Source organism: Anolis carolinensis, chromosome 3 (assembly GCF_035594765.1).
Source record: "Anolis carolinensis isolate JA03-04 chromosome 3, rAnoCar3.1.pri, whole genome shotgun sequence".
NCBI lineage: Eukaryota > Metazoa > Chordata > Lepidosauria > Squamata > Dactyloidae > Anolis > Anolis carolinensis.
This window is the reverse complement of record NC_085843.1, coordinates 39,661,657-39,688,166: the sequence shown is the minus strand read 5'-3', so window position 1 is coordinate 39,688,166 and position 26,510 is coordinate 39,661,657. Positions and strand designations below refer to the sequence as shown.

At 38.2% G+C, this 26,510-nt stretch overlaps 1 protein-coding gene across 2 annotated transcripts in view; it reads right to left on the bottom strand.

The window, feature by feature from the left end:
* The window catches only part of lsamp (limbic system associated membrane protein), a 606,975-nt gene that overhangs the window by 189,826 nt on the left and 390,639 nt on the right, over window positions 1–26,510 (bottom strand). For both annotated transcript variants that reach the window (XM_062977128.1, XM_062977129.1), the window contains exon 3: window positions 23,569–23,694. In XM_062977128.1, coding sequence (XP_062833198.1) covers window positions 23,569–23,694 — 126 coding nt within the window. The remainder of the gene's footprint in view (window positions 1–23,568; window positions 23,695–26,510) is intronic.

Here is a 26,510-nt window from a genome sequence, read left to right as displayed (position 1 = left end):
CTCCAAGGAAATAATAACCTCACTTGGCTATGTGCATGTCATCAGCTGGGTTTGATTGCCACTGACATTCTATGGACTTCTTTAATACTGTCATATCACAATTCACTTCCTGTTTAGGCAACACTGGAATTCTGAAGAATCTTCCTTCTTTCTCAGTTTACTAGCTCCTAACTCCAGTAATCGTATTTATAGTAATGCTAGGACATCCAAGTTAACTATACTCTGATATTTGGGATTTACTTTTTTTTCTCATTGACTAAGCACACATTACTTAGTCCAATAACCACCACTCTTGACATTAAAATGAGTTTTAATGAGAGAAAACATAACATTTCTGGATTTGATTAATAAAGCCTTTCTGGGAATCTCTAGGTCAGGATGTTGACCTTAGAGATACACTAGAGGACTTAGAGATTTGGAGAGAAGTGGCTCAGGTTAGAAAAAAGTTTATTTGATTCATGGCTTCCACTTTTGCAGGGGCACTATACCCTTAACACCAGTGAATGTAAAAGGCTGGCTATATTCCTTTATATGATGCTCTAAAGTGTTTAGATACATTATCTGAATAATTCCATTCTCTTTACACATTTACGGCACTTAATGAGTGACCAAGGGTAGAGTGGCTGTGCTAGGAGCACCAAGAAAGATTATAGCTATGGTGACATCTGAACCTAGAGCTTTCCAGATTATATTCCTAGCTGCTATACTACTTCACTAGTCTTTTGCTTCTATTTTTTAATGTAGAAAGTTTCTATTGGTCTTTTGATTGAATGGCTTTCAACAGATTGTAATAATACTCACATGCTGCAAAACCACATAGACCAGCAGCCCATCATCCTTCAGGTGATAGCTGGGACAAAGTATGCTTTGCTTCAGCTATGCCGATTCAGGGGAAATGACCATTGTGGCTGTGTATTTTGTGTGTGTGTGTGTGTGTGCGTGTGCACTTTTTTCCTAGCATGAAATGGGAAGCAAATTCCTTGCAGCTACTAAGTGTAGCTAACAATGGATATGGTCAGGCTGGCTGTACTTTTCCCTTAATCGTCTTCATGTCATGAAATAGTTGCAGCCTCCCAGAGATCCTTGGTCCTCTGACAAGTGGCATAAGCTAGAGTATGCTCTTTTGCAGCTCTGCAGTTTTAGAAAAATTCTTAACCACTGCCTGTTGTGTTTCCTCTTCTTTCAGGAAACACAGAGGGGAAAACCAGCATGCATAAAATGCCGTTTGTCTGGAAAACAGGGCATAAACTGGGAAGGGATTAAGATAATGTTGCTCCCCAGATATTTTTGGACTACCCTACCAGGCAGCATAAACAATAGCAAGGGATGTTGGGAGTTGCAGTCCAACGCCTTGCAGGCACTTCCTGTGGAGAAGACAGTATGCAGAAAACAATCAACCTTCTTTTGAATCTAGAGTGCCAAGTATATCTGAATACTCAGTAGGGTTATTGCTGTAACTGGGATGCCAAATCCAGCAGGCCAGTTTCTTTGTGCTCTTTTGCCTCAATGCTTTTTAATTTGCACTGAGCAATTTGTTTTATGGTGTGCCTTAAAGACATTTCTGGCTTAAGATTACTCTAAAGTGAGCCTATCACAGGGTTTTCATGGCTAGATGTGTTCAGAGTGGGTTTGTTTTACAATTGCCTTCCTCCAAGGTTGAGGGAATTTGATGTGCCCAAGGCCATTTATCATATGTCTGTGGCTAAATGTGGACTTGAACCCTCATCTCCAACACTTTAAAACCTGGTGGCTAGCCACAATTAACCAAAGTTCAAATTATGTTCAGAAATGGTTTGGATATGTTGACTATTGTTTCTTCCTTTAATTTCCTTGATCTTGAAAATATAGCCATAAATGTTTCCCTAGAATCTCTGATGAAAATGCCAGAATGTCCAAAGAAAGTTATAATTCTCATACTGGAAGGAAATTACATTTCTATAAACTGGAATACTTTGAGGCAATATATATTGTAATAGATCTCTGAAATCTTGGAAATATATTTACCAACAGCCCTTGTATGATCTGTGCCTCTCGCTTTGGGAAAAACGTTGATTTCCTATGAGGGTAGAGAGGGAAATGAGACTAGGGACTAAAAGAAAGCCTAAAATTGGGGTTTGTGAAGAGTGGTGAAACTCCAGTGGGGAACTCTGGAATGAAACAAGATAATCCTTATTGGCAGTCAGGAGATAAAGGTTATTCTGGGTTTTGCTATACAAGCCTATGGGAAAGCCCTTGAAAAGGAAGGTCTAACCTATTGGTGAACTAATCCAATTTTGATTCAGGAAGCTGCAACCTTCCCTGCTTATTGAGCCCACCAAATGACTTATTTGTTAGCAACATGTCAGCATGATTGTTAAAACTCATCCCCCACCAAAGGGGTTGCTATAATACAATACAATAAATATTATGAAATTGTTATTGTAAGGCAGTATTATTCTTACCCATACGACTTCCTACCAGCAGTTAGTAGCAGGGGAAAAAGGAAATCTGGAGAGAACATCCACATTTTCTTGATCCGAGGCCCATTTTGTTTTAGTTATGCTCCTGAGTGGATTGTGGTCTGTCTTTGCACTGGTACAAGCGGCACTGTTTTCATATTCTACAGACAGAATCTCAGCATGTAAAGTTCTATCTCTCCACATCTGTGATGGCATCAACCTTAGCTTCTAATTTTCTGCATTTCTAGACCCTGAGCCAGCATGGGACAGCCTTAACTCTGGTCTTAAACCAGCAGGGTTTTGATCATTGAGTCCATTACCACATCTCACTCTTAAATAACATCAGAGAGACAATTTGATAGCTTCAGACATGTGCTTGGTGCTATTAGCTTTCAGTTCTTTTTTCCACATCAGAAAATGGAAGAATATTCTTTTGCTCTTGTTCTCCATTCCCCTGACAAGTTAGCACACACATAGAGAGAGAGAAATCCCACTCCTTTGGCTGATAATTAAGCAGCTCCCTTGATATTGGCTGCTCAGTAATTCCTCTTCCTTCCCTTAATTATATTTGCCTTCCTGAGCTAACTGTCTTTTTTACTAAGGTTATTTGGATCTTCCAGTTCATTTCAGACACCTTTGCTCAATATTTGTGACTCATCCACTGTCCTTTCTGAAATGGCACAGCTTGGGATATTTCCTTTATTTGAACCACAACTTCTAGCCATTATGACAAAAGAGTTGATCAAAATGAACTGTGGAGATGGGAGAAAAATTCATCCCACCATTTCCCCTAAAAATGGAGATTGTTTTTGCAAAATTCTCTTCAAATGCTCTCCAGTATCAGAATCACCTGGAATGAATGTGACACATTATGGAGAATGCACAATGGTAATGAAACTGCCAGTAAAGCTGTTGTCTGCAGTGACATAGGGAGGAAGCTTGGGAAAGGAGAAAAAAAGGTCTGTGCCACTGCCACTACTAGAGGTAAGTTCTACTTCTGGAAACTGCTAGACAATGTATCACCCTGTTGGGTAAAATTGTGAAATCCCTACTATTAATTATTTTCCCACAAAAAATTAGAGAGATTCAGGAGTACATTTGGCATACTTAGTTTAGTGAAACCTAAATTAAAATATTATATGATTTCTCCCCAATTATATTCACAGATGCATGCACCCAATTTCAGGTACCCATCAGCTTCCCTCCCACTTGCTCCTGAGGTTTTTTTTTTTTTTTTTTGCATATCAACACTGAAAATCCAGCACACATAAAACACTTTTTGCATTCAGCAAGTGAGATTGGTTGCCATTTGGGAGTGGATACATGCAGTCTGCAACTATACACATTAACATCATTCTTTCTCCACCTTCAGCACTGCTTGCCCTATATTCTATATATATAAAAGAGTGATGGCATCACGGCGACCCACAAAACAATAAAACTACAGGCCCCCCAACCTCGAAATTTGACAACACAACCCATCATCCACACCTCTAGGTTGATACAACAAAAAGAAAAGAAAAATAAAGTCCTAAATAGAGAGAGAGGAATAATTGCTTTTATCCAATTGCTGCCAGTTAGAAGGCTAAGCTCCTCCAACTTGGTCTCCTAGCAACCCAATAAAAAATAATAAAAAACACTAAAAATAATTAAAAACACTAAAAAAATTAATACAATAAAATGCTATAATAACAGAAAATAACTAAAAATAATACAAGAAAATAATAAAATATAATAAATAAAAAGATAACTTACAATAAAATTAATTAAAAAATACAAATAACATCAAATAAAAATTACACAACAATTTTTAACCAATACCACCACCACTTTGCCACAGCAACGCGTGGCCGGGCACAGCTAGTATAATAATATAATAATAACTTTATTTTTGTACTCCGCCTCCATGTCCTCGAAGGGACTCAGGGCAGCTTACATGAGGACAAGCCCAATCAACAGAATTAAAATAACACACTGAGATACATAAAACAATATCATAAAACAGAATAAAAAACAACAACATTATAACAACAATCAGTTTCTGAGCATGGGTGAGCGGACTGGTACAAATCAATTTTGAGGATAGGACTGATGGGCAAAGTGCATAAATCGGAAGGCAAAATTAGGGATGGAGGGCAATGTAACATGGAGCAGAGCATATTTGGGTAGAGAACAGTAGTAAAGTGCCAGGCCAAGATTTTGTGTCCTAATTGGGACCAAATTATCTAGGGAATTGTCTAGTCAAAAGCACAGTGGAACATCCACATCTTTAGATCTTTACGAAAGATGGACAGGGTGGGTGCTAGCCTAATCTCCCTGGGGAGAGCTGGGGACCACCATCAAGAAGGCCCTCTCTCTAGTCCCCACCGGCTGTGCCTGCGAATTTTCTGAAATTTTAGTGGATGCCCTGGCAATTATAGGCTACTTGCATGCAAGATATACAAACACCATTGATAGTAAGAAGTAACTTTACCTTCTGATCATAAAACCTATGCTCATGGTTGCTTAAACTTCAATCTTCCTCACAATTATCTTTATTTTTGGACGTGGAACCCATTTTCTGCTCCTGCTGCTCTTTCATTTGTTTCCATGTGCCTATCATTGGATGGGTTTATTATGAGAACATAAGGACCCCCATGCTAGAATGAATCAAAGGACATTACAATCTAGTATTTTTCAACACAGTGCCCAAGTATTGGCTATAGGAAGCCCATGACTGAACACATGAGTGATAACATACAATATCATGCTCCCACTTGTGTTCCTCAACAGCTGATATACAGGAACCTCTAGTTCTGTATTTTCTGAATGATTTGTTATAATCACCCGCTTCCTCCTTCTGTCATATTATGGTTGATTCCTTTGGATTCCAGGATATTTGTGCCTTTGTTAGGCTCTCGGCCATTCCAAAGGCTCCTAAAAAAATTAAATTAACAACTCCAGATCTCTATAGCAATTTGATAGGGACAAGGGTATATATTGCGATGCATTACATGCATGCACAAGCAAGCACTTTGATAGAGTACTCTTATCTCCAATGCATCTCTTTGTTTTCTCTAGCTTCTTGTTTAAACTTACTTGCCTCTCCTTGGCTTGTGTCCAAAGAAGAAAACTCAGGACAAGGAATTGATTTTGTGAAAGGCCCAGAAAAACAAGCACAGGAAAGAGGGAAGTCTTGCCTCCAGGACCCGTTTGCCTTTGCCAACTACTCTCCCATGAGTCTGGTCAATAGTAGAATAATTGAACTCACTCATGATCAATAGATTAGTTCTCCCAAGGTCTCCATTACCAGCATTAACAACAGCTCTTGCGTGCTTTGCTTCCTAGCCCTGCAATGAAACCTTCCTTTTACTACTCCTGTAGCTTTGCTCTGGTTTTAAGAACATAAGAAGTCATATCACATGAGATCAAAGGCCTATCTATTTGAGCACTCTCTTCCCAAAGTGGCCAACGAAAAACATATGGAAAACCCAAAACCAGAGCATAAAAGCATTGACATCTTATTTTCATATTTATTCTAGCAACTAATTTTCAGAAAGACATTGTTTCCAATGCTGAAAATACTACATGGTAATTATAATTAGCTGCCATTAATAACTTTATATTTAGTGAATGCCTGATTCCTTTTTACATGCTGAGGTGGTAATTATTTGGTTATTACAACTGTGAATCAGAGAAATAAAGAAATGGCAAAGTTCATATGGGAATAATTCCTGTTCTCTAGACTTCTGTGAACTCAAGAGATGTCTGACTGAAAGTAAAGGTACCATTAGGAAGATACAGATGATTTTCTCTTTTTGAGAAAGGATAAAAAAATGAGATAACATAAAATGCGGATAGGGACAAAAAACTAAACAGATTTCATGAGCTACAAAAATTGAAAACCGTAAATACAAATCTATAAGGATAAAGGAATGAAAGAATAAAGTTGGAGGAGAATCCTAAACAAATCCAGGTTATTCTGTTGTTATCCTCACTTCAGATCAGATCAATAGTTGAACTGTTTAATAAGGTACTAGCTGTGCCCGGCCACATGTTGCTGTGGCAAAGTGGTGGTGGTATTGGTTAAAAATTGTTGTGTAATTTTTATTTGACGTTATTTGCAATTTTTTTTATTAATTTTATTGTAAGTTATATTTTTATTTATTATATTTTATTATTTTCTTGTATTATTTTTAGTTATTTTCTGTTATTATAGTATTTTATTGTATTAATTTTTAGTGTTTTTTATTATTTTTTATTGGGTTGCTAGGAGACCAAGTTGGAGGAGCTTAGCCTTCTAACTGGCAGCAATTGGATAAAAGCAATTATTCCTCTCTCTCTAATTAGGACTTTATTTTTCTTTTCTTTTTGTTGTATCAACCTAGAGGCGTGGATGATGGGTTGTGTTGTCAAATTTTGAGGTTGGGGGGGCTGTAGTTTTGTGGGTTGCCGTGATGCCATCACTCTTTTATATATATAGATCAGACCACAGGCACACCTAGTTCCATCTTATCTTCAATGAAAGCAGGAGTTATACAGGGTTTTAGACAAGCAGAAAGTTTTTCAGTCCTACCCAGAGATGCTCTAGATTGGGCCGTGAGATCTATCTGGAGGTCTGATTCTGTCTTTTGCATACAAGAGATCTGCTATACCATACCACTTCATTACTACAGCTCTTATAAAGTTTTGGTTTGGCCCAATGGTGGAGAAATCCTAAAGGCAGGGCTGTCCATTTGAGATCTAGAAACAGAGGGAGAGCTGGAGAGGAGAGGAAGATGTAGTTGCCAGGGAAAAGAATTAGGCCTTTTTAACTTTACATAAGGTAATGGGATTTTCCATTATATATTTAGAAAGGGACAAAAAGAAATTCCTCATGGTAGAATTTTTATTATGTACTTGTACTTGCTATATATTCTTTATAGGGTTTTATGGTTTGTATCCAGTAGTGGGTACAATAGTGCTGAGCAACATAAATAGAAGTATCCTACCACCAAGCATCTCAGTGGTATCTCATGGATTTTTTGAGATAATTCATTTGTGTTCATGTTAGCATATACTTAATTGTATTGTTAAAAAGTTGTCTTAAATTGTGGTTGTGTTGCAATGTTCATTTTTAATTTCACCATAGAATTTTATATATGGTTTGTATATAACTTAGCAATGTCAGTAATATCCTTGGTTTATCTTATTTGTGCCTGGAGAAAAATTGTCTTCCTAAGAATTTGCGAGGATCTACAGGAGATTCTATGGCTAATTCAATGGTATTCAGTTGTATCTGTAGTTTCACATAACTGCAGTCTAACCAGAATCACATCACCCACATACTGTATATAATTTGATTTTGTACTTTGTTGTATATGTTGTATGAAATTCATGTATGATTTCATATATAATGTTTTTATATTGCTAAAATTGAACTCAAATTGCAAATATGCTCAATATTCATTTATAATAGGCCCTATAGAACTCATATAAAATTGCCTGCAAGCCTTCTACAAATCCTGCATTTTACAGGAGAGTCTGTAAATGCAAAGTAATAGACTTTCCTATATTACCTTTTACTATCTGTGGGGACTGAATAAATAAAATAGTAAATGTTTTTCACTTCCATTCAGTGATCAGCTTGATTTGGTTACCTGAATCATCTGAGACAGACTTGTTCTGTACCTTTGGCCTAAACCATTAGCAACCCACTGCATGTACCCACTGAGCTCTGGACTGTGATCTTAATACATTATTACTTCATGCCACCACCAGTTGCATCTGATTTATAAGCACCACATCACATAATTACATCTATATATACATACTTATCTGAATAGGTAAAGATAAAGGCTTTCCCCTGAAATTAAGTCTAGTCGTATCCAACTTTGGGAGTTGATGCTCATCGCCATTTCTAAGCCGAAGAGCCAACGTTGTCCATAGACACCTCTAAGGTCATGTGGCCAGCATGACTGCATGGAGCACTGTTACTACCCCCAAAGTGGCACCTATTGATCTATTCACATTTGCATGTTTTCGAACTGCTAGGTTGGCAGAAGCTGGGGTTAACACCGGGAGCTCCCCCCGCTCCCCAGACTTGAACAGCTGATCTTTTGGTCAACTGATTCTGCAGCTCAGTGGTTTAACCTACTGTGCCAACAGGGGTTCCACATATCTGAATGTATGTGTTTATTCTATGTTTTATAGAAATAATTACTAATTGTTTATTGATGTACTTGGAATAGCTATATCACACTTATTTCTTCCTTTAGTCTGCCCTCAATAAGCCATAGCCCTTGAAACAGCTGGCTAGCTCATATGGATTTCATCCCATGAAACATGGTTGTACAGATGTGCCTCATATTGGGCAGGCATTGAAGTATTTTTCTGATCAAGGTCTCAGCAACAAAAACGAAAGTGCAGTTCATCTCTCTGGGCTCCTACAAGCTGCCCTATGTGACAAATAAAGTTCTATTTCTCATTAGTTTCCTATAACAGACTGAAGCATCCTGAAATGAGGGCATATTTAAGAGCTCAGTTTAGAGTGGGATTGGGAAGCCGGTGGGTCATAAATCAGAACGCAGCCTTAGTTCTCCAATAGGAGGGGAATTAATCTTTCTGTCTTTCTTCTCTCTCTCTACCTTGGAGACTTCAGAGTCCAGCTCAATTATTTCTGAATCCTGCATGTGTTCACCATCAACAACAAAAGAATTGCCTGCCAGCATGTTTTCTAGCCAATGCAGCCTAGCAGGCAAATGCCATGGAACTTCAGAATCTGGGGTGCTAGGGGTGGTAATAGGGGGCGGGGAATGGCATGAAAGAAGCATACAGCTGCCAGCTTTTAGGGCTGCCTATGAAGTTATCTAGGTAACTTGAGCAAGACATACATACTGGCACTTACTGCGACAAAGCTTGCACTGCTTTCTATGTATCCTGAGAAAAAGGAGACAAAGGCAAAGAAAGACTCTGTCCTGTTATGATACATGAAGAACTGATGCGAGGGAAAATGAAATAAAAATGAAACTTACAAAAAAACCTATTCCAAATGAGCCCAAAGCTTCTATTCTTAACTTTTCCTTCCTATTGTAACTAAGACTCATCTTCTCCTTCCTGCTGTGAAAAGAAAGCCTGCTAAGTTCAAGCAAAAAAGGATACATTTAAGGATATGGGATGAGTGGTGGGGGGAATACAGCCTCACCATTTAATTTTATTAGAGCCCATGGAAATGCGTTTAAATTGAAGGTGGTAAATACAGCTTTCTTAATTTGACCCCTAGTGGTTTATGTAGCAGGTGATTTAAAAAATGAATGCATTTTATGTGCTAAGTAACAAATCCTGGCTATAACAGAGGAAGTTTGTATAGAACCATGTTCTCTAAATAAATAAACATTGCCAAGAAACAAATTGCTTAAACTAGAGAAGTAGAAGGAAATGCCTGCTGAACATACTATGTCAACATTAAACAGCCTACAATCTTTATCTCCATTCAATGTGTGCAAGCTGGCCTAATCCATTTGATAGTCAGAAGTAGAGTGGAGTCGCTGAATCAACTGAGAAGTTACCATTTACATCTGTGAATTGCCCACCCCCTCCATGTGGAAAAACACATCTAGTCCTCAGCCTCCATTTAGCTACTAAAGAGATACAACCCAGAATTACACCAATAAATGGACCTATTAGCTCCAAATCTTTATGTATCAGAAAGCCCCTCTGTTCTATCCCCCATTTGCCACATAGAAAAAGAATGTCCAAACTGTGTCCTCTAGGGCCATGGGCCAGAAAAGCTGTCTTTTCACATTAGGATCAATTGCTTTGAGGTTAAATCTATTCAAAATCAACCTTCTTTCCGTTTCAGATCTCTATGGTCAGGTCTATGGAAGACAGTAAGTTCAGAAGGGTTCAGACCCTCATGATCCCTCACCACTGGAGGTGTTTTTACCTATAACAACAACAACAACAACAACAACTTTATTTATATCCCACTCCATCTCCTCGAGAGGACTCAGGGCAGTTTCCAACATGAACATAAAAAAACATTCAATTGTCAAAAAACACCATACAACAAAGTTAAACATAGTAAACATAATAAACAACATCACAAGACAGAACCAAAACAATTCTATTAAAAACAGACATAACATTACAAATCCAAATTAATATACTATGTCAAGGATTTTTTTAAAAAACATCCCATCTATGAAATGAATTGACCATAGTTGGGAGTAGATCATTTCGGTTGTGAAAAAAGTTACCTGTGTCAGAATCTCTAAGGGAGGAACTGAAGACTTTCCACTCTTTTCCATTGAGGGCAGGAGTGTGTTGGGATGTGTTTGTAAACATGCATGCATGTGTTCATTTTATTTATTGATAGCTTCTCATATGGCTTCCCAATTCCTGAGCTAGCATTACATATGGCTCTTTGGATATGTCTGTTATATGTTAAAATGACTGACATTACATGTGCCTATGTCATTGGTTTAGAACAGTGGTTCTCAACCTGGGGTCCCCAGATGTTTTTAGCTGTCGACTCCCAGAAATCCTAACAGCTGGTAAACTGGCTAAGATTTCTGGGAGTTGTAGGCCAAAAACATTTGGGGACCCCAGGTTGAGAACCACTGGTCAAGAAGGTGTTTTCTGTATAATAATATTTTTGAATGTATGATAATATGTTTATGTGTGCCTATGTTCTGGGTAGAGAAGGTGTGTTTTAAATGATAATATGTTTGAATGTCTGGATGTATGTACAAGTATAACAATAATGCTAATACTAATACTAAAATTCTTATTCACCATTTCTTGCAGATTGAGATGGGGAATAATGCAAACAACATAACACATCACATCAGTAGAAAGAGCATATAAAAGCAATACATATTACAATCTGGATGAAAGCATATGTGTGTGCATATGAGAATAGGTGGCTCTGTTCACTGTAGCTTGTAGAGTTCCCTGCTGTTTTCTAGAGGCTTTGTCCGCATCCATCATATGACTTCCAAAAAGTTCCTGAAAAGATAATGTGATCCTCTGGCAGAAAATAATTCCCTACAGACAAGACAATTCTTTCCCTTCCTTACTGATTTTGCCTCGTTGCTTGAGACAGGAAAAGTCTACTTAAGCAAAATACTTTGGTTTGCCCTGATTTCTTTTTCTAGGCAATGAGGCCCATCTTGTGCCCTCTTGTTGATGAAAAGAAACTGCAGTAAAGAATGGGAATGGCAACTCATCTCAACAGGGAAAAATGCAGCAGCTGGCCATTATATTATGGGCAAATAGAAAAAGAGGCTTTGAATTCCATTATCCAGTATATACAGCACACATGTGAACTTCTCACATTACTTCTCATGTTACTGAGGCTGAATGCTGTCTTGTGATAGATGGTAATCTGGCACTTATCTAGGCATTCAATAGATTTCTTCGAGCACATTCTCACATTACTTTAAATCTTAGTTGCACCTGATGACACTACAAAGTTACATAGGACCATTTTCACCACATCTTATTATCATGTAGAGATTGAGTATCCCTTTTATGAAATATTTAACACCAGAAGAGGGTTTTTTTGTGTTTTGGAATACCAATATTTGCATATGTGCACTTAATTAGATATCTTGATGATGGGACTTGAGTCTAAATATACAATTCATTTATGTTTCATAGACACCTTATACATATAGCCTGAAGGTAGTTTTATACACAATATTTTAATACTTTTCTGCATGAAATAAAGTTTGCATACATTAAACCACCAGAAAGCAAAGATTTAAAATGCATTTAAAATTGTATTTATTATATTTTAATCATATTTTAACTTCTCACACACAGTATTATTTAATTGTTTCTAATTTTAATTATTTACTTTGTTTTAAATTGTATATGGTTATTAGCTATATTGAGTCTAAAAGAGTATAAATAAAGTAAATGCTGCTGATGTCAGCATCTTAGTTACCCATGTGGGCAATTTTAAATTATTTTGGATTTTGAATTCCAGATAAGAGATGCTCAACTTGTAACTGAAAACGTTAGTCTGCCTAAAAGAAAATATCACCCTCAAGAAGCAGATCCTGATATGTAAAAATGTTACATATACCAATGGAAGTATTAGTTTTAATCCTGTGAATGCCAGCAAATCAAGAGGTAACAGATTAAGAGATTATCAGGCAAACAATGAACATATCTCAACCTACTAACTTAAGAAATAACCACATGTAAAAACCAAAATAGACCAAAGAGGTAAAGAACTTGTAATAGAAGTGTGTTTTGCCCCCAAATGTAGAGTACGAGGGTTGAATGAAAAGTAATGCCTCCACCTTCGTTACTTGGGTTTGGATGGGAATATTTTAATAAATCAAACACAGAAATGCACAAATAATCCTTAGAATGTGCTCTTTAACTACCACTATTCACTTTTCCACATAATCACCAGACAATTGGATACATTTCTGCCAACGATGAACAAGTTTTCTGAAGCCGTCACGAAAGAAGTCAACACTCTTGTTTCCACAACCAGCATCTCACATACCCATCATGCACAGATCTTCCGATAGCCAAGCAAAGCAACAACATGACCCACACATTCTTGTGAAATGCTGATTATGCTTGAAATTTCTCTCTGAGTGATACGATGATCATCCTGAATCAATCTGTCGACCTTTTGCTTGTGAAACTTGGTGGTTGCTGTCACAGGATGTCCAACTCTTTTTTTGTCACAAGTCAGATGTTCTCACCTCAACATCTTTAAACTTACTTGCCCAACGATGCACAGTACTCACATCAACACAATCACCATAAACAGCTTGCATTCTCTGATGAATCTCCTTTGGGGTGACACCTTCTGCTGTTAAGAATTCAATGATTGCACATTGCTTAAGTCGCATTGACTGACCGTCTGTGCAGGGTTCCATACTTTGCACTTTAACAACACAACCGTTCAATGCTAAGGCTTCTCGCCAAATGGAACTGTAGAAGAGAGTCTACTGAACAAGCCAGTACCTTCCGCATACCAGTACTGCCATCTGTTGAGGAGTTACGAAGGTTGAGGCATTACATTTCATTCAACCCTCGTAGATAAACTCTGCATATTCGTGTATTAGTCAATCTAATTTATAAATTGAAGGTAGGTTTGGGGGCCAAAATTATTAGTTTTGATTTGGCCTATGGATAAGATGATGGTCATGTTATGGAGAGAGGAAAAACACCATTGCGGCCTCCAAATAGGCATTCAAAAAGGTTAGAAGTGGCACAATGGCAGAGGGTTAATGGAGCTTAGTACTTCTTTGAGTTTCTCCTGGGATGGACCATGCTCTTTTCTTTCGCCATTCTGTTCAGATAAAAAGATGGATCCTTTTTATAAGATTTAAGGTATTCACTTTGACCTGTAGATAAGTAGACCCAGTCTTGGGGTTGATTTTTTAAAACTAAAATTTCTAGACTTATATATGAGTATATAGGGAAGATATACCAAGTAATAGTTATGGAAGCTCTATTAATTAAACCAGATGTGTGAACCACACATTCCCTGGTAATTCCATGTAGACCAGTTGTTGTCAGGAACTAGCACATTCCCACTGATTTCACTGGGTCCTGTTCTAAGGCATTAAGTAGATTCAACTGGACAATTTTTCTGTTGGGGGGGGCAGAGAGGCAGAAAGAGAAATGAAGCATTATGACCTCTTCATGCTGGCTAGGGAATCTGGGGAGCTGTTGCTCTCTCATTTTGTAGAGAGATGACTTCTAACAAATGAGTTGCCATTTCTGGAACATAAACTAGAAGATAGCAAAAGCTGTTTGCTACCCATTCCTATCACAAGGAGTTTTCAGAAAAAAAGGATGACATTTGAATTGAACAAATACTTAGAGCTTAAGTTTGGTTGTTACTGCGTTCTGTATATGTGAAATTTTCTTCCAAAAAAGTACCAAATCCAAAACAAAAATTGAATCGATGGTAGCACATTGTCTGCTAGAAATTGAATATTATACAGATCAAAACTATCAAAATATATCAAACCACTTTGGTACAGAGTTTAGAAAATTGTATTTTATTGGAGAAGAATGCATATCCTCAGTATGTTTATTTTTATTCCTGCAAAATGTATTCAGATGGATTGGGGACCTTTTGGAAACAATTCCACATATGCATTCCCTGAACATGCTACAATAGATGGTCACCACAGTTTAGTAGTTTACTAGCTTGGATTACAAAGAGGCTAAGGACTGTGCTGAGAAGGTAAGGTTGTTTTTCTCTCTGCTGGCTCATCGCAAACCCATCTGTTAATGGTGCTATGGTGGCAGAACACTCATGAAGAATGAATCAGGAGTTGATGTCGTTCTAAGAAATGGCATTTCAGCTTTCATTACCAGAATACCTCCAAGAATTAAAGCTGATTTGCATTGATATTTGCCATCTGAATTATTAAAGGGTTTCTCTCCTCATACCTTAGCTCGCTTTCCCCAGGCTTCAGTGCTATAGTTGACAGCTACTGTGACAATTTAGCCATCTCACCAGGGAGGAAACGAGCTTGCTACAGGCAGCTCATGGGTTTGGGAACTTGTAGCTGATGTGAGAAAAATGTCTGATATTTCTACATATCTGGCAAAACAGAAGGCAAGAGAAGAAAATGCAAGGTAGCTTTTGGACAGAAATGTGCCTTTACTTTCTCCGAGGTGAAAGTATGTGGAAGGAAATGATGGCAAAGCTCCCAAATAAGAATGCAGGATTCAGAAAATAGTTCACATCTAAAAATCTTACATTTGATGTACAGTAGTTGCAATCCCTTGGTCACTTTTTGTGGGCTACTTTGCTGTCTAAACTGTACTTCTAAATGCTCAGCTGAGGTTTTGGGTTATTCAAATGCTAGAAATTTGGGGAATGAAAATTTTGGGGGACGGGACAGAATTCTTACTTGAGCAATGTCCTCTTCTGCATAGCTAGACTGCTAAGCTTTTCACATATGTTATAATTGATGACACTGGAAAATCATTTTCCTTTTAGAAATAAAGCACTAGGAAAATAACTTCATCCAGTACTGAACTGGTATTCATAATTCTAAAAGGATGGTTCTTGTTTTGAACACAAAACAAGAACCTTTCTCATTTTTGTACTAGGGTATACATGTAGAAGAATACATGCAGGTGCTGGTTTATTTTGAAGTGGCAAGATAAGTTAGAAAAGCAGCAGTCATTGTGAAAGAGCTGACTCTCAAAGCTTCATATGAAAATCACTTCCAAGGATATAACTGCTAGCAGAGAAGAAGCAAATATTGGCAAATGAATTTTGCACATGACTTGAAAAGGATGGGAGGTGCAGTAGGAGTGGTTATAAAAAAACTAACCCAGACTGAAACGGGGTCGCCTTGCAGAAAATGCATTATAACCAAACTGTACAAGCTTCATCATTAACTAAATAATTGCACTAAAACGTTCAAAGGGATAGGAGCAAAATTTTGCATTCTCTCTTACATGACACCAGGCTGTTTCCAGACTGAAAAACAGGTCTGCAAACTAGGACATTTCTCTGTATCTATATCTACATATCTATCTATAGCTTATCTATGTGCCTGCTTGAGTTCTGCAACTATGCATTCATCTCATCAGTTCCAGGACAAAATGCCCCCCATGCTGTAGAGCACACAGTGGGGGGGGGGGAAACAAAGTGTGAACCCGGGGTGAGCCTTTTGTGGGCTTTCGCTCTTCCAGACTGCCCCTCATTTTCTGCTCATAAAAGAGGATGAATTGCCTCCTGGAAGCCAGCAGGAGAGGAAATTCAGTTTTTTATATAACTGCAGTCCTCCACTAATATAAAAACTCTTCCTTTAAAAAAAAAACAGGCACAGATTTCTAGTTACATCCAGGCATTGAGTTTGAGAGGCATTTTTGGACCTCTAGAGGGCCCCATGGCAGAAAACTGCTCCCAAAGAGTCCATTCTGTAGTAGGTAGGTTCACATAACTAACTGAAGGCTGAAGCATGAGGTTTTTAGACAAATGGATCTAATTTATAAATGTTTTAATTGTTATAATTTATTTTAATGATGTATTTTTATAGTTTTAATTGATGATACATACTGTTTCTATTTTATTATTATGTTTTTGGCATTAAATGTTGCCAACTGTTGTGAGCCGCCCTGAGTCCCCCCGGGTGAGAAGGGCAGGGTATAAATGCTGGAAATAAATAATAATAAAAAATAAATAACTTGAACACTCTGGGGCAGAACTGAGTATACTGCCAAGTGTTCCTAAGACTTTATTTGGTACTAAGCACTGACATATTACTGGTATTAAATGATGCATTAGATGGTATACAATGGAGAAAAGCATTCCGGCTCTTTTGCTGATGGGGTGCAACACTGACTCACTGCCAAAGGAAAAATGGAACTCTAAATAAGAAATTCTACTCATACTATCCATTTCTGGTTATCCTATTCTCTGGCTGGCTAAATGGAGAGCCATTCAGCTGGAGTGGAAAATGGACTCTCACGTGTTATATAGAGCAGAAGCAAACAATGAGAGTGTGCAAGCATGACCTTTCTCTCTTCCTCTAACCCATTAACTATAAAAACTGTGCAAGTAGGTTAGTGACAGAAGAAAATGCACTCCTTCTGTTCATTTCTAGCCCTTATGTCTTTCCCCAATATCAAACTTCAAATGTAATGCCAATAAAGTATCATATATTGTCACTAACACAAATAACCCTCACTATGCAACTAGACGGCTGTTAAAATTTAGCCATGATACCAACAAGGACTCCCAGTCCTGATTATCTTGTGGAAGAGGCCCAGTTCAGTACCATTATGAAAAGGAGACTTGCCCTCTAGAACATTAGAAGCATCAGCAGGAGGAGCTGGAGTGATTCAGATAATACAGCACCCTTTTACCACCACTTCATATATTGGCTCTAATTAGTTTTGGTATTAATATGGAACAGTATGGGATGACCACCGTGATAATATTAGGAGAGTTAACTACATGACAATGAAACAGATTCCAATAAGGAAGAAAATCAAACATTTGATAATGTTGCTTTGTGATAAAATTATATTTCAGAAGTGAGCAGATTACAAGTATATGACTTAATTAAAGGCGGAAAATAGAACACATTTCTTAACATATTTCCATGGCTGGCACATTTACACATAGTACTGACAACAACAGAAGGGACTGGCTTGGCACTTCAAAAATCACTGGAGGAAACATTCCTGGCTCTGTTCACATTTATTTCATTGGCTTTCTTCCCACCTCCCACCTCCATTTCTTCTTGGCAGTATTTTACTTTCTTGCTTATAATAAAGCTCTTTTCACTGTGGTTGGGACCAAAACACAGCCTTTGCTCCACAACAAAGAATCTTTCCTTCAAGGGATAGGAGTTCATTGCCTTTAACAGTTTCATGGCAGGTTGAAGTTTGCTGTTGTATGTCATCAAGTCATTTATGAATTATGGTGATCATAAAGTGAATCTATCATGAATGTTTTGAGTCCTGGTTTCCCAGTGTCCTAGTCCAACACTCAATTCACTACGCACTGATACATTGCTCATTGCATTCAAATGCAATAGCAATAGCAAAGAAACTAAAAGCTGTGCATTTTTGTATGCCAAGTTCAGACATTCTAGAAACTTCACTTATCTTAGCTCTAGGGATAATCTGAACGGCTTGGATCATATTTTGACAGTTCTCCCTCTGATTTAAGGGTGACTGGGCTGAAGTTTTATCTCTGACTTTTCCATTCCACTCATCTATTCCCGGCTCTGTCCCCTTCAGTTCTGATCCATGCCTGCTGCTTATATTCACAGTATTTCTTGCTCTGGAAACTTCTCCTCTTGACAGCATTGAGCTCCTTTAACACCTCTGCTCATAAGTATATTGTCAAATGTCTTCTTGTTAAGAGGATGGAATCCCACCCGGAATGCACAGACTGGACTTGATTCTGTGCTCCTCATTAAGTGGAATAAAACCGGAATCCATCTCTGATGGAAATGACATATGAATCTATCTGAGATCATTGCTGAATTGAACTTGGACCGTCAAAACTGAAAATATCAGAGAGGATCCATCATCAGAAGATGAATTTACATACACTGAATTATATATATTTAAAAATGTTACATACTCTTGTTAAATCATAATATTTAGATGTGTATGAAACTTAATATCTTGAAGACTGAGCAAAATTAGTGGTGCAGCTCAGGGGAAGTGTTGGAAAATCTGTTGTTTTAAAGATGCTTATAGAACCATTGTACCCCCAGTATACAGAAGCAGGCTGTACTGATTTCAATGATACTTACATGCCCATGCAGAAAAATGTAGCCTTATTTACATGTGGGACTGTACCATCCAAAAATTAGAGCCTTTTAGAGATAAACAGTGATGACTATGGTGATCTGAAAATTTGCAAGTAATTTTGATAGGGAACCATTTAAAAATGGTAATTATCATGGCTAGCAGTGATGTCGTAGTTTAAGCATTGGACTACAATAATAATAATAATAATAATAATAACTTTATTTTTATACCCCGCCCCATCTCCCCGAAGGGACTCGGGGCGGCTTACATGGGGCCTTGCCCGATAAAACAAACAAAACAGTAACAAAGCAATAAAACAATTATCCCAGTAAAAAAACATCAACATCAATAAAAACAATCATTAAAATTAACAAGCAGGATTCAGTGTTAAAAACAGGAGACTAATTCGTAGATCCCAGGCGAGATGCAGAGTGATACGAAATGGGAAAAGGAAATTCCACAGTTGGACAATAAAGTGCGGGATAAAATGGCAAGACAACAACAATGGGACTATTATGGAATGGACAGATAGATCAATCCAGCAACAACTAAACATCGAAGGCCTTTTGAAACAGCCAGGTTTTTAAGCTCTTCCGGAAGGAGAGGAGGGTAGGGGCCTGCCTGATCTCTCTAGGTAAAGAGTTCCAAAGCCGGGGGGCCACAACGGAGAAGGCCCTCTCTCTCATCCCCACCAACCGCGACTGCGAGGGTGGTGGGAGCGAGAGAAGGGCCTCCCCCGATGAGCAAAGAGAACATGTGGGTTCATAGAGGGAGATGCGGTCTACAACCCTGGAGGGAGGCTAGGGTTTGAATTTCCAGTTGGTCAAATAAATTTACTAGGTGATTTTGGACAAGACACACTTTTCCAGCCTCAGCGGGAGACAAAGGTAATACTCCTGAACAAATTTTGCCAAGAAAATCTTGATAGTTGCTGTTGGGGTCATTATAAGTCAGAAATGACTTGAAGGTACACAACAACAACAAGCAGTATTCACTGATCAATGCAAGATTATGCATTGTCTTTTTATGGCAAGACTGTAGTGTGCCAGATATGGCAATATTACTACAAAAACATCTTTAGACCAGGCTATTTTTGAGACAATAGTTAAGCTGAATGAGCCTAGAGATGTAGTAATAAAATCAGATAAATTAAAATTATATACTACTCTTTTGCCACCTGGAACATAAACATGAAAGTGTTTTTATCAGTGCAAATATAGAAATGGAAAGCGCTCTCAGATACATCCATCTGTCGATCTTCCGCTGTCCTGTTCATCATAAGTGATGCTTTGGCTGTTTCAGCAGGCTTTTACATCTGGTTTGAATTGGAAAAAAGTTATTGCTCTGAGTATTTTTAATAGGGAGCATGTCTGTGAGCTGATTATCCTGGTACAATGCTTTGAGTACCTTCATAAAATCATCGTATTATTTATATCCTGCCTTCTCTCTCCATACGGATACTCAAAGTGGCTAACATTTAAAAGTATTACAATACAACTTAAAATATACAATATGCAAATACTAAAACAGCATTAAACATCATTAATATTAAAAACAACAAAAGCATATAAAACCACAGCACCACCTGACTTAAAACACCTTCATCTTTAAACACCTATCTCAGTGGTTCTCAACCTGTGGGTCCCCAGATGTTTTGCCCTTCAACTCCCAGAAATCCTAACAGCTGGTAAACTGGCTGGGATTTCTGGGAGTTGTAGGTCAAAACACCTGGGGACCCACAGGTTGAGAACCACTGGCCTATCTGAATAAAACGGTTTTAGTCTTCTGTTGGAAGGCTTCCCTGGGCAGGGAGTTCCAGAGTCAAGGGGCAGCCACTGAGAAGGCCCGCTCTCGTGTTCCCACCAACTGAGCTTGAGATGATGGTGGGAAGAGAAGGTCTCTCCCAAAGATCTCAGGGCTTGGGCAGGTTCGTAAAAGGGGATGTGGTCAGCCAAATAGCCTGAACCTGAAACGTCTAGAGCTTTAAAGATCATAACCAGTACTTTGAATTGTGCCCGGAAACAGACTGGTAGCCAGTGGAGCTGCTGCAAGAGGAGGTTGTCCTATGCTGTTTTAGTGTTGAATTGAAGCTCGGTCTTATTAAAAAAACAACAACCAAAAACCATCAAATCAATGTGAATATTCCAAGGGGTCTCTTCTACATATTCTAAAGTCTAAATTTAATACAATGGCAACAAAGCTATTGTTGTGACTCAGCCTTTGCCTTTGTGTGATTCTGATGTGCCTGTGTGTGATTCTGATGAGGATTCTGGCTTATATGTACATAATGATGGGATTCAAGATGAATTTGAAGATGACTTTGATGCTGGGAATTGTAGGAGCATTCCAGCTGTGAGAAATGAAGAGCAGGGAGTTGTTCCCATGGGAATTAACCATGATGTTGTTTCTAAAGTGGAATTTCAGGTGCAGGAAGCAGAAAGGGAGGATGGCGCTTTGGCTCTGCCTGATAACAGTAACGAGCTCAGTGGCCTTGACTCTGAGGATCTCGATCGGGCTACAAGACTGGAATTTAGGGGGTGGCGGAGAAGTCTTCGCATAGCCAATAAACGAGAGTTCCAAGGGCAAATAAATGCCTTTATGTCATGCTTTTAAAACAGTCTGCTCATAGAGAGATCTCAGTCAATGCAACTCCATCGCTTGATCTAGAAGCAAGTCTACTTTCCTGTGCCAAGTTTGCTTTCCTGTAATATCTCGTGGATATATTCTGTTTGCTGGGACTTTTGGCTTCCATGAAAAGGACCTTGTTTTATGCTCTATGTTTCTATGGATTTATTGCTTACAGCCTTGGTTTTGTACCTGTCTTTTGGAACTTATCTTTTACCCTTTTATGAACTATCTTTAGCCTATTTTTTTAAATAAACTACAAAAGACTACTTCCTGTGTGTGGCTTGGTGTCTTTAGCAAGGTGAAGCTAACCTGAGGTGCGACAGCTATATGCATTTTTAGAGTAAATAATGAGGCTTAGTACTTTCTAAAAACATTTTAATTAAATGTTTCAAATATATATATATATATATATATATATATATATATATATATATATATGCAAATTGATAAAAGACAAACATTTTCTAGCCTACCCCACAACATGCACAAGATTGTGCTATTATTCCTATACATTAAATACTGATAAATTGACTGCCTCACAAACAGAAATAAAAGTTTACTGAATCCTAAACATTTACATCTGATTCTTGTCCTTTGCATGTCTTGTTTGCCTTGATCTATAGATGCTTTTTAAAATTCAATCATGTTGCCTATTTTGCGTATTTTTTGTATAGCTTTCTAGTAGCATTTATTTATGAAACATTTATTATTATATAATTTCTATGAGAGAGGCAAGGAGGGAGGGAAACCCCTTGAATAAATATGTTTTTCTATATAGATGGTCAAAATGAACACTAAGATGGCGCAATCCTTTTGAAATAATAATCAAAATATTTTTGCCCTCTCTCCCCAAGGAGACTCAGGGCGTACATTTTTAAGCCATTCTACAAAGGCTAGTTTAGATTTCTTTTTGGAAATACAATGGTGAGAATGTAAAATATGGATATAATGAACAACTATTTGAATGAATCATACAGATAAATTCATTAGAAATTAGTTCTGTGGCTTCATCTTGAGAGTATTTTTCAAGACAAGTTTGATTTGGTTGCTGGCTGATAAGAAAATAAATTCTAACAGGAATAAATTACCAGAGAGTTTCCTTCCTTGTGACTCTGCAGGTCAAGCTAATAACAGTGCCCTTTACAAAGCAACCAAGCATTAAACTACCAAAGGTGCAATTAAATGGTCAGTGGGCCAAGCTGTTCACATTCATTGAACTCTCACTAGCAGCAATCCCTTTTGCAGGCCAGCATAAGGGTGGGGGGGGGGGGGCTCAACTTGCTTTCATATTTGGATTTTTTGTAAAAGTTATAGGTATGAAACATAACAGTTCAGATAAGAAGTGACTCTTGGGCAATTTATGTGATTTTAAAGGGAATTCTCTGAACTTATTGTAGAAGGGCATTTTTTGTCTCGGCATAAAAAATACTCACTATTTGATAAACATATGTAAGCCAAGAGTCTTGACAGTGAGACCATGTGACTCCCAGTATCCACTGATTCTGCATTCCTGGACAGAGCATCTACAGCTAGAAAATATCCCCCCTCTCCCCCAAAATCCAAAAAAACAAACCTTCATTTTTTCATTTTATATAGGGGACCATTTTGTCACCAATGTATATAATGGGACTTGGGAATCCAGGGACCAATCACAAACATATACCAAGGGCCAAATTAATAATATTTTCAGTATTTATTTACTTCATTTATAGCCTGCTTTTCTCCCAATAATGGTATTCAAGGCAGCTAGCAACTATGGTATTTAAAAACAATATAGATTACAGCTATACATAGTCATCGATAAAAGTATAAATATAACTTCTGTTAACAGTAATTAAATTGTTCATGAATTTAAAGCATTCAACATTAAAACCCATTAAAAGACCATGTATGAACTTTAAAAACAACACTGTACTGCATTAAAAGCCCACCTCACTCTGTTTTAAAAAGCTTGACAACATTAAAATGTTTTCACTTGCTAATGGAAGGGCAGCCATGATGGGTCACCTTGGCCTTACTAGGAAGGGAGTTTTAAAGTTTGGGCACAGCCTCCCAAGAAGGTCCTTTCCCTTGTTCACACCAGACAAGCCTGAGAATGTGGTCGGGTAGAGAAAAGGGTTGAAATGGTTGTGGAGTTCTAAAGGACTCATAAAGAAAGATCTGAATACTTGGTTGATTTAATAAGCTCATTTGTTTTTGCACTAAAACAGCTCTTTCACTAGATAGCAACAATATGAGGCACACAGATATAGATCAACTTTCCTACCTGTAGGGGTGAGGTGTCGCCAAGTGATCACAGGTTCAGGACGCCCATTTGCCATACACACCAAGGTCACATTGCTGCCTTCATTCACAGTGACATCTGAAGAGATGTTGGAGATCTTTGGTGGAACTATGGAAACAAAAGAAGATTGCTAAGCTTTAGTTGTAGACTAGAGTGTTAGTTTTATCATGGTTAGAGGAACTCTATTCTGTTGTTGCGATGATTGCCCTTCTTAATGCCCTAGGCATTAAGACATGTGTAAAACATGTGTAAAAAGTAAAACTTCAGTTGTTAAAGTCATGGATATATATGCTGTAGTGCTTCCCAGCTGTCTGAGTAGTTATTTAGAAGCAAATTCCACATTATTGTATCAAAAAGCTGAGGAAGATGCCAAAGAAGCAGATAGAACACTCAACATTTTTTAACTTTAGATGCAGAACACATCAATGAAAATTAGACTAACTTTTATTTGTTGATGTTAAGCAAAGATTGCATTCACTGGATTGTCTCCTGAAACCCAAACACAAAATATGCCAAGAATCCATATCAAAAGGCATGGATCACACCAAATCACTGTAAAGAATCGGTGTATAATTTGCAGGAAGGAAGAGGAGGATGGACCCACACTTCACATGCTGTTTTGCACCTAGTTTTCACCCTGGATGGTTCTACACCAATTGGCAATTCAGGACTGATCAGTCATCCAGCCTGGCCCTGCATGACCCCAATTGGGGCTCCCTGAACTACCTTGGAGACAGCAGAGAGTCCTGATTGCTCAGCCTCCAGGGCTTTGCCTCTACCCCATTTCAGGGGGCAAAGCATTGTGTTACTAAGGAAGTGGAGAGGGGGTGAGAGAAATACCCCCTTCTCTCCCTCCCATCACACTCAGTGAGTCGGCCCTCAGATGTCAGCAAGAGCACTCACAAAGAGGTGGGTGGGATTTTGCATCTGGTGACAGCCATGGCACAAGGGAGGGGATGACAGAAAAGTGTCATCCCATGTCCTTGGGCAGCCTGGGCTCACGGAACATTGAATGACACTCATGACAACTGCTGCCAGTTAGGGTTAGAAACTGACCCAGCAGATGACTGTCCCTAACTTGAAGGAGAACCTGAATCCTTATGCAGGATCCAGGTTTCCCCCCTTTTAGCTTAACCCAGGGCAAGGCCATATTAAGTTGATCTTTTCCCAGGTTAAGCTGGATCAGTCCTGTGTGGCATTTAGCTGCTGTGGGGCTTATCTGCACACTAACCTAAGTGGTCAATGTAAATGTGCCCCCAGCCTCTTTAACTAGCTGAGAGAAAAGTAGATGGTGTGAAATGCCACTAGTTGTATGTGCGATAGTAAAAAACAAAAACAAAAAAACAGTTGACAGGTTAACACTTTCCTGTTCTACTCTTGAAATCAACATCCTTAGTCTTTTACTGCTTTATGCCAGAGCCAGACAAGAAATTTTGCTGCTTTAAACAAAATAGTAAATATTGTTCTCCACGTTCCCACCTCCAGGTTAAGCCCCACTCCAGGAACATAAAAGTACAAAAACAATAAATGAAAGAACAACTTGCTGTCCTTCCACCCCTCCCAAAACATCCATCTAAGGCAACCATTTCACTCTGTCTAATGATCCGGATGGCCATGTATTTAACTTGAACATTTAATTTGACTCTTTTCCCCAGTCAGAAGTCAAAGTGTTTGAACCATAAATGGGAGGGGCAGTTGCTCCAAGGGACTTAATAATCCCTCCCTTTACCACACAGCTTCCATTTGAAAATATACTTGTGATGTCCTTCTCAGCATGACAGGAAGCTGAATTTGCTGTGAAATTCCCCTTACGATGCATATTTTTGTTTGAGAATTTGAGCTTTCACTTCAAAGAGTCCTTGTGATTCTGTAAATAATCCTAGAAATGTGAACCATGTGCAAACCAATGCAGTGTATCGTGCCAGAACTATATTTAGCTGCAAAAGTACAGCTGAATAAAGAAAATGTATATAATATTTGCTTGGTTCTTTTCCTTTTGCAAATCCATGAGTCAGCTTCCAGAGCACTGGTTAGGAAGTCAACTCAGGAACACAGAGGAAATAAAATGGTTTTGATGCACCATGTAGCAAAAAATAGCCACATGGTGTTGAGTCATATTCAGCAGCAACAACTTAGATGAGCCTTATGCTTCAATCCATTTCGTACTTTGCTAGCTAAAAGAAATCTCCCAAATGCATTTTGTACCTTGCTCAATTTCCCCACAGTGAACCAGTGCTTGACTCAGTAAAAAAAATACCAGTGAGTGGCTTAAAAAGCAAAGACCCAAGGAAATAGTAAGTATGGGAACATAGAGGTTATCAGTGGAGAAAGACAAGGAGGAAACAAAGTAAATGACTGAAGGAAAAATGTTGAAGCACCACCAATTACAAGTTATTTTTGAAATCCAGATTGTGGAAATATGTTTGTTAAGCCTACCAAAAGACACAAAAAATATCAGTGCAGCATCTCTTACTAGGAATGCAAGTCTTTGGTAAACCATTAAAGAATTTAGGGGAAACATAGGCAGTTCCCAAGTTACGAGCAATAGGTCTGTAGGTTTGTTCTTAAGTTGAATTTGTATGTAAGTCGGAACATTTTAAGACTTGGTGCCCCTGCTCACATCTGTCCCTGTGATGATTGGATTTTGAAAAAAATTGCTTGTTGTGGAAAAAAAGATTAGGGATAAAGCTTCAGTGGAGACAGATTTTCTCCATGATCTCTTTCAGGAGTGAATTTCCCTTCCAAGGAGTAGATTTCTCTCATTTCCTGTTTTAAGTCAGACATTTGTAACTCAGGGACTGTCTGTACATGTATCTCTCTACTTTTTCATGATTACTATCTGTCCACTTTCTCAATCCACAACTCTTTGGTTAATTGCCTTGAATGCCTCAGGCTTGTAGAATCCTCTCCAGATGGCACTCTTA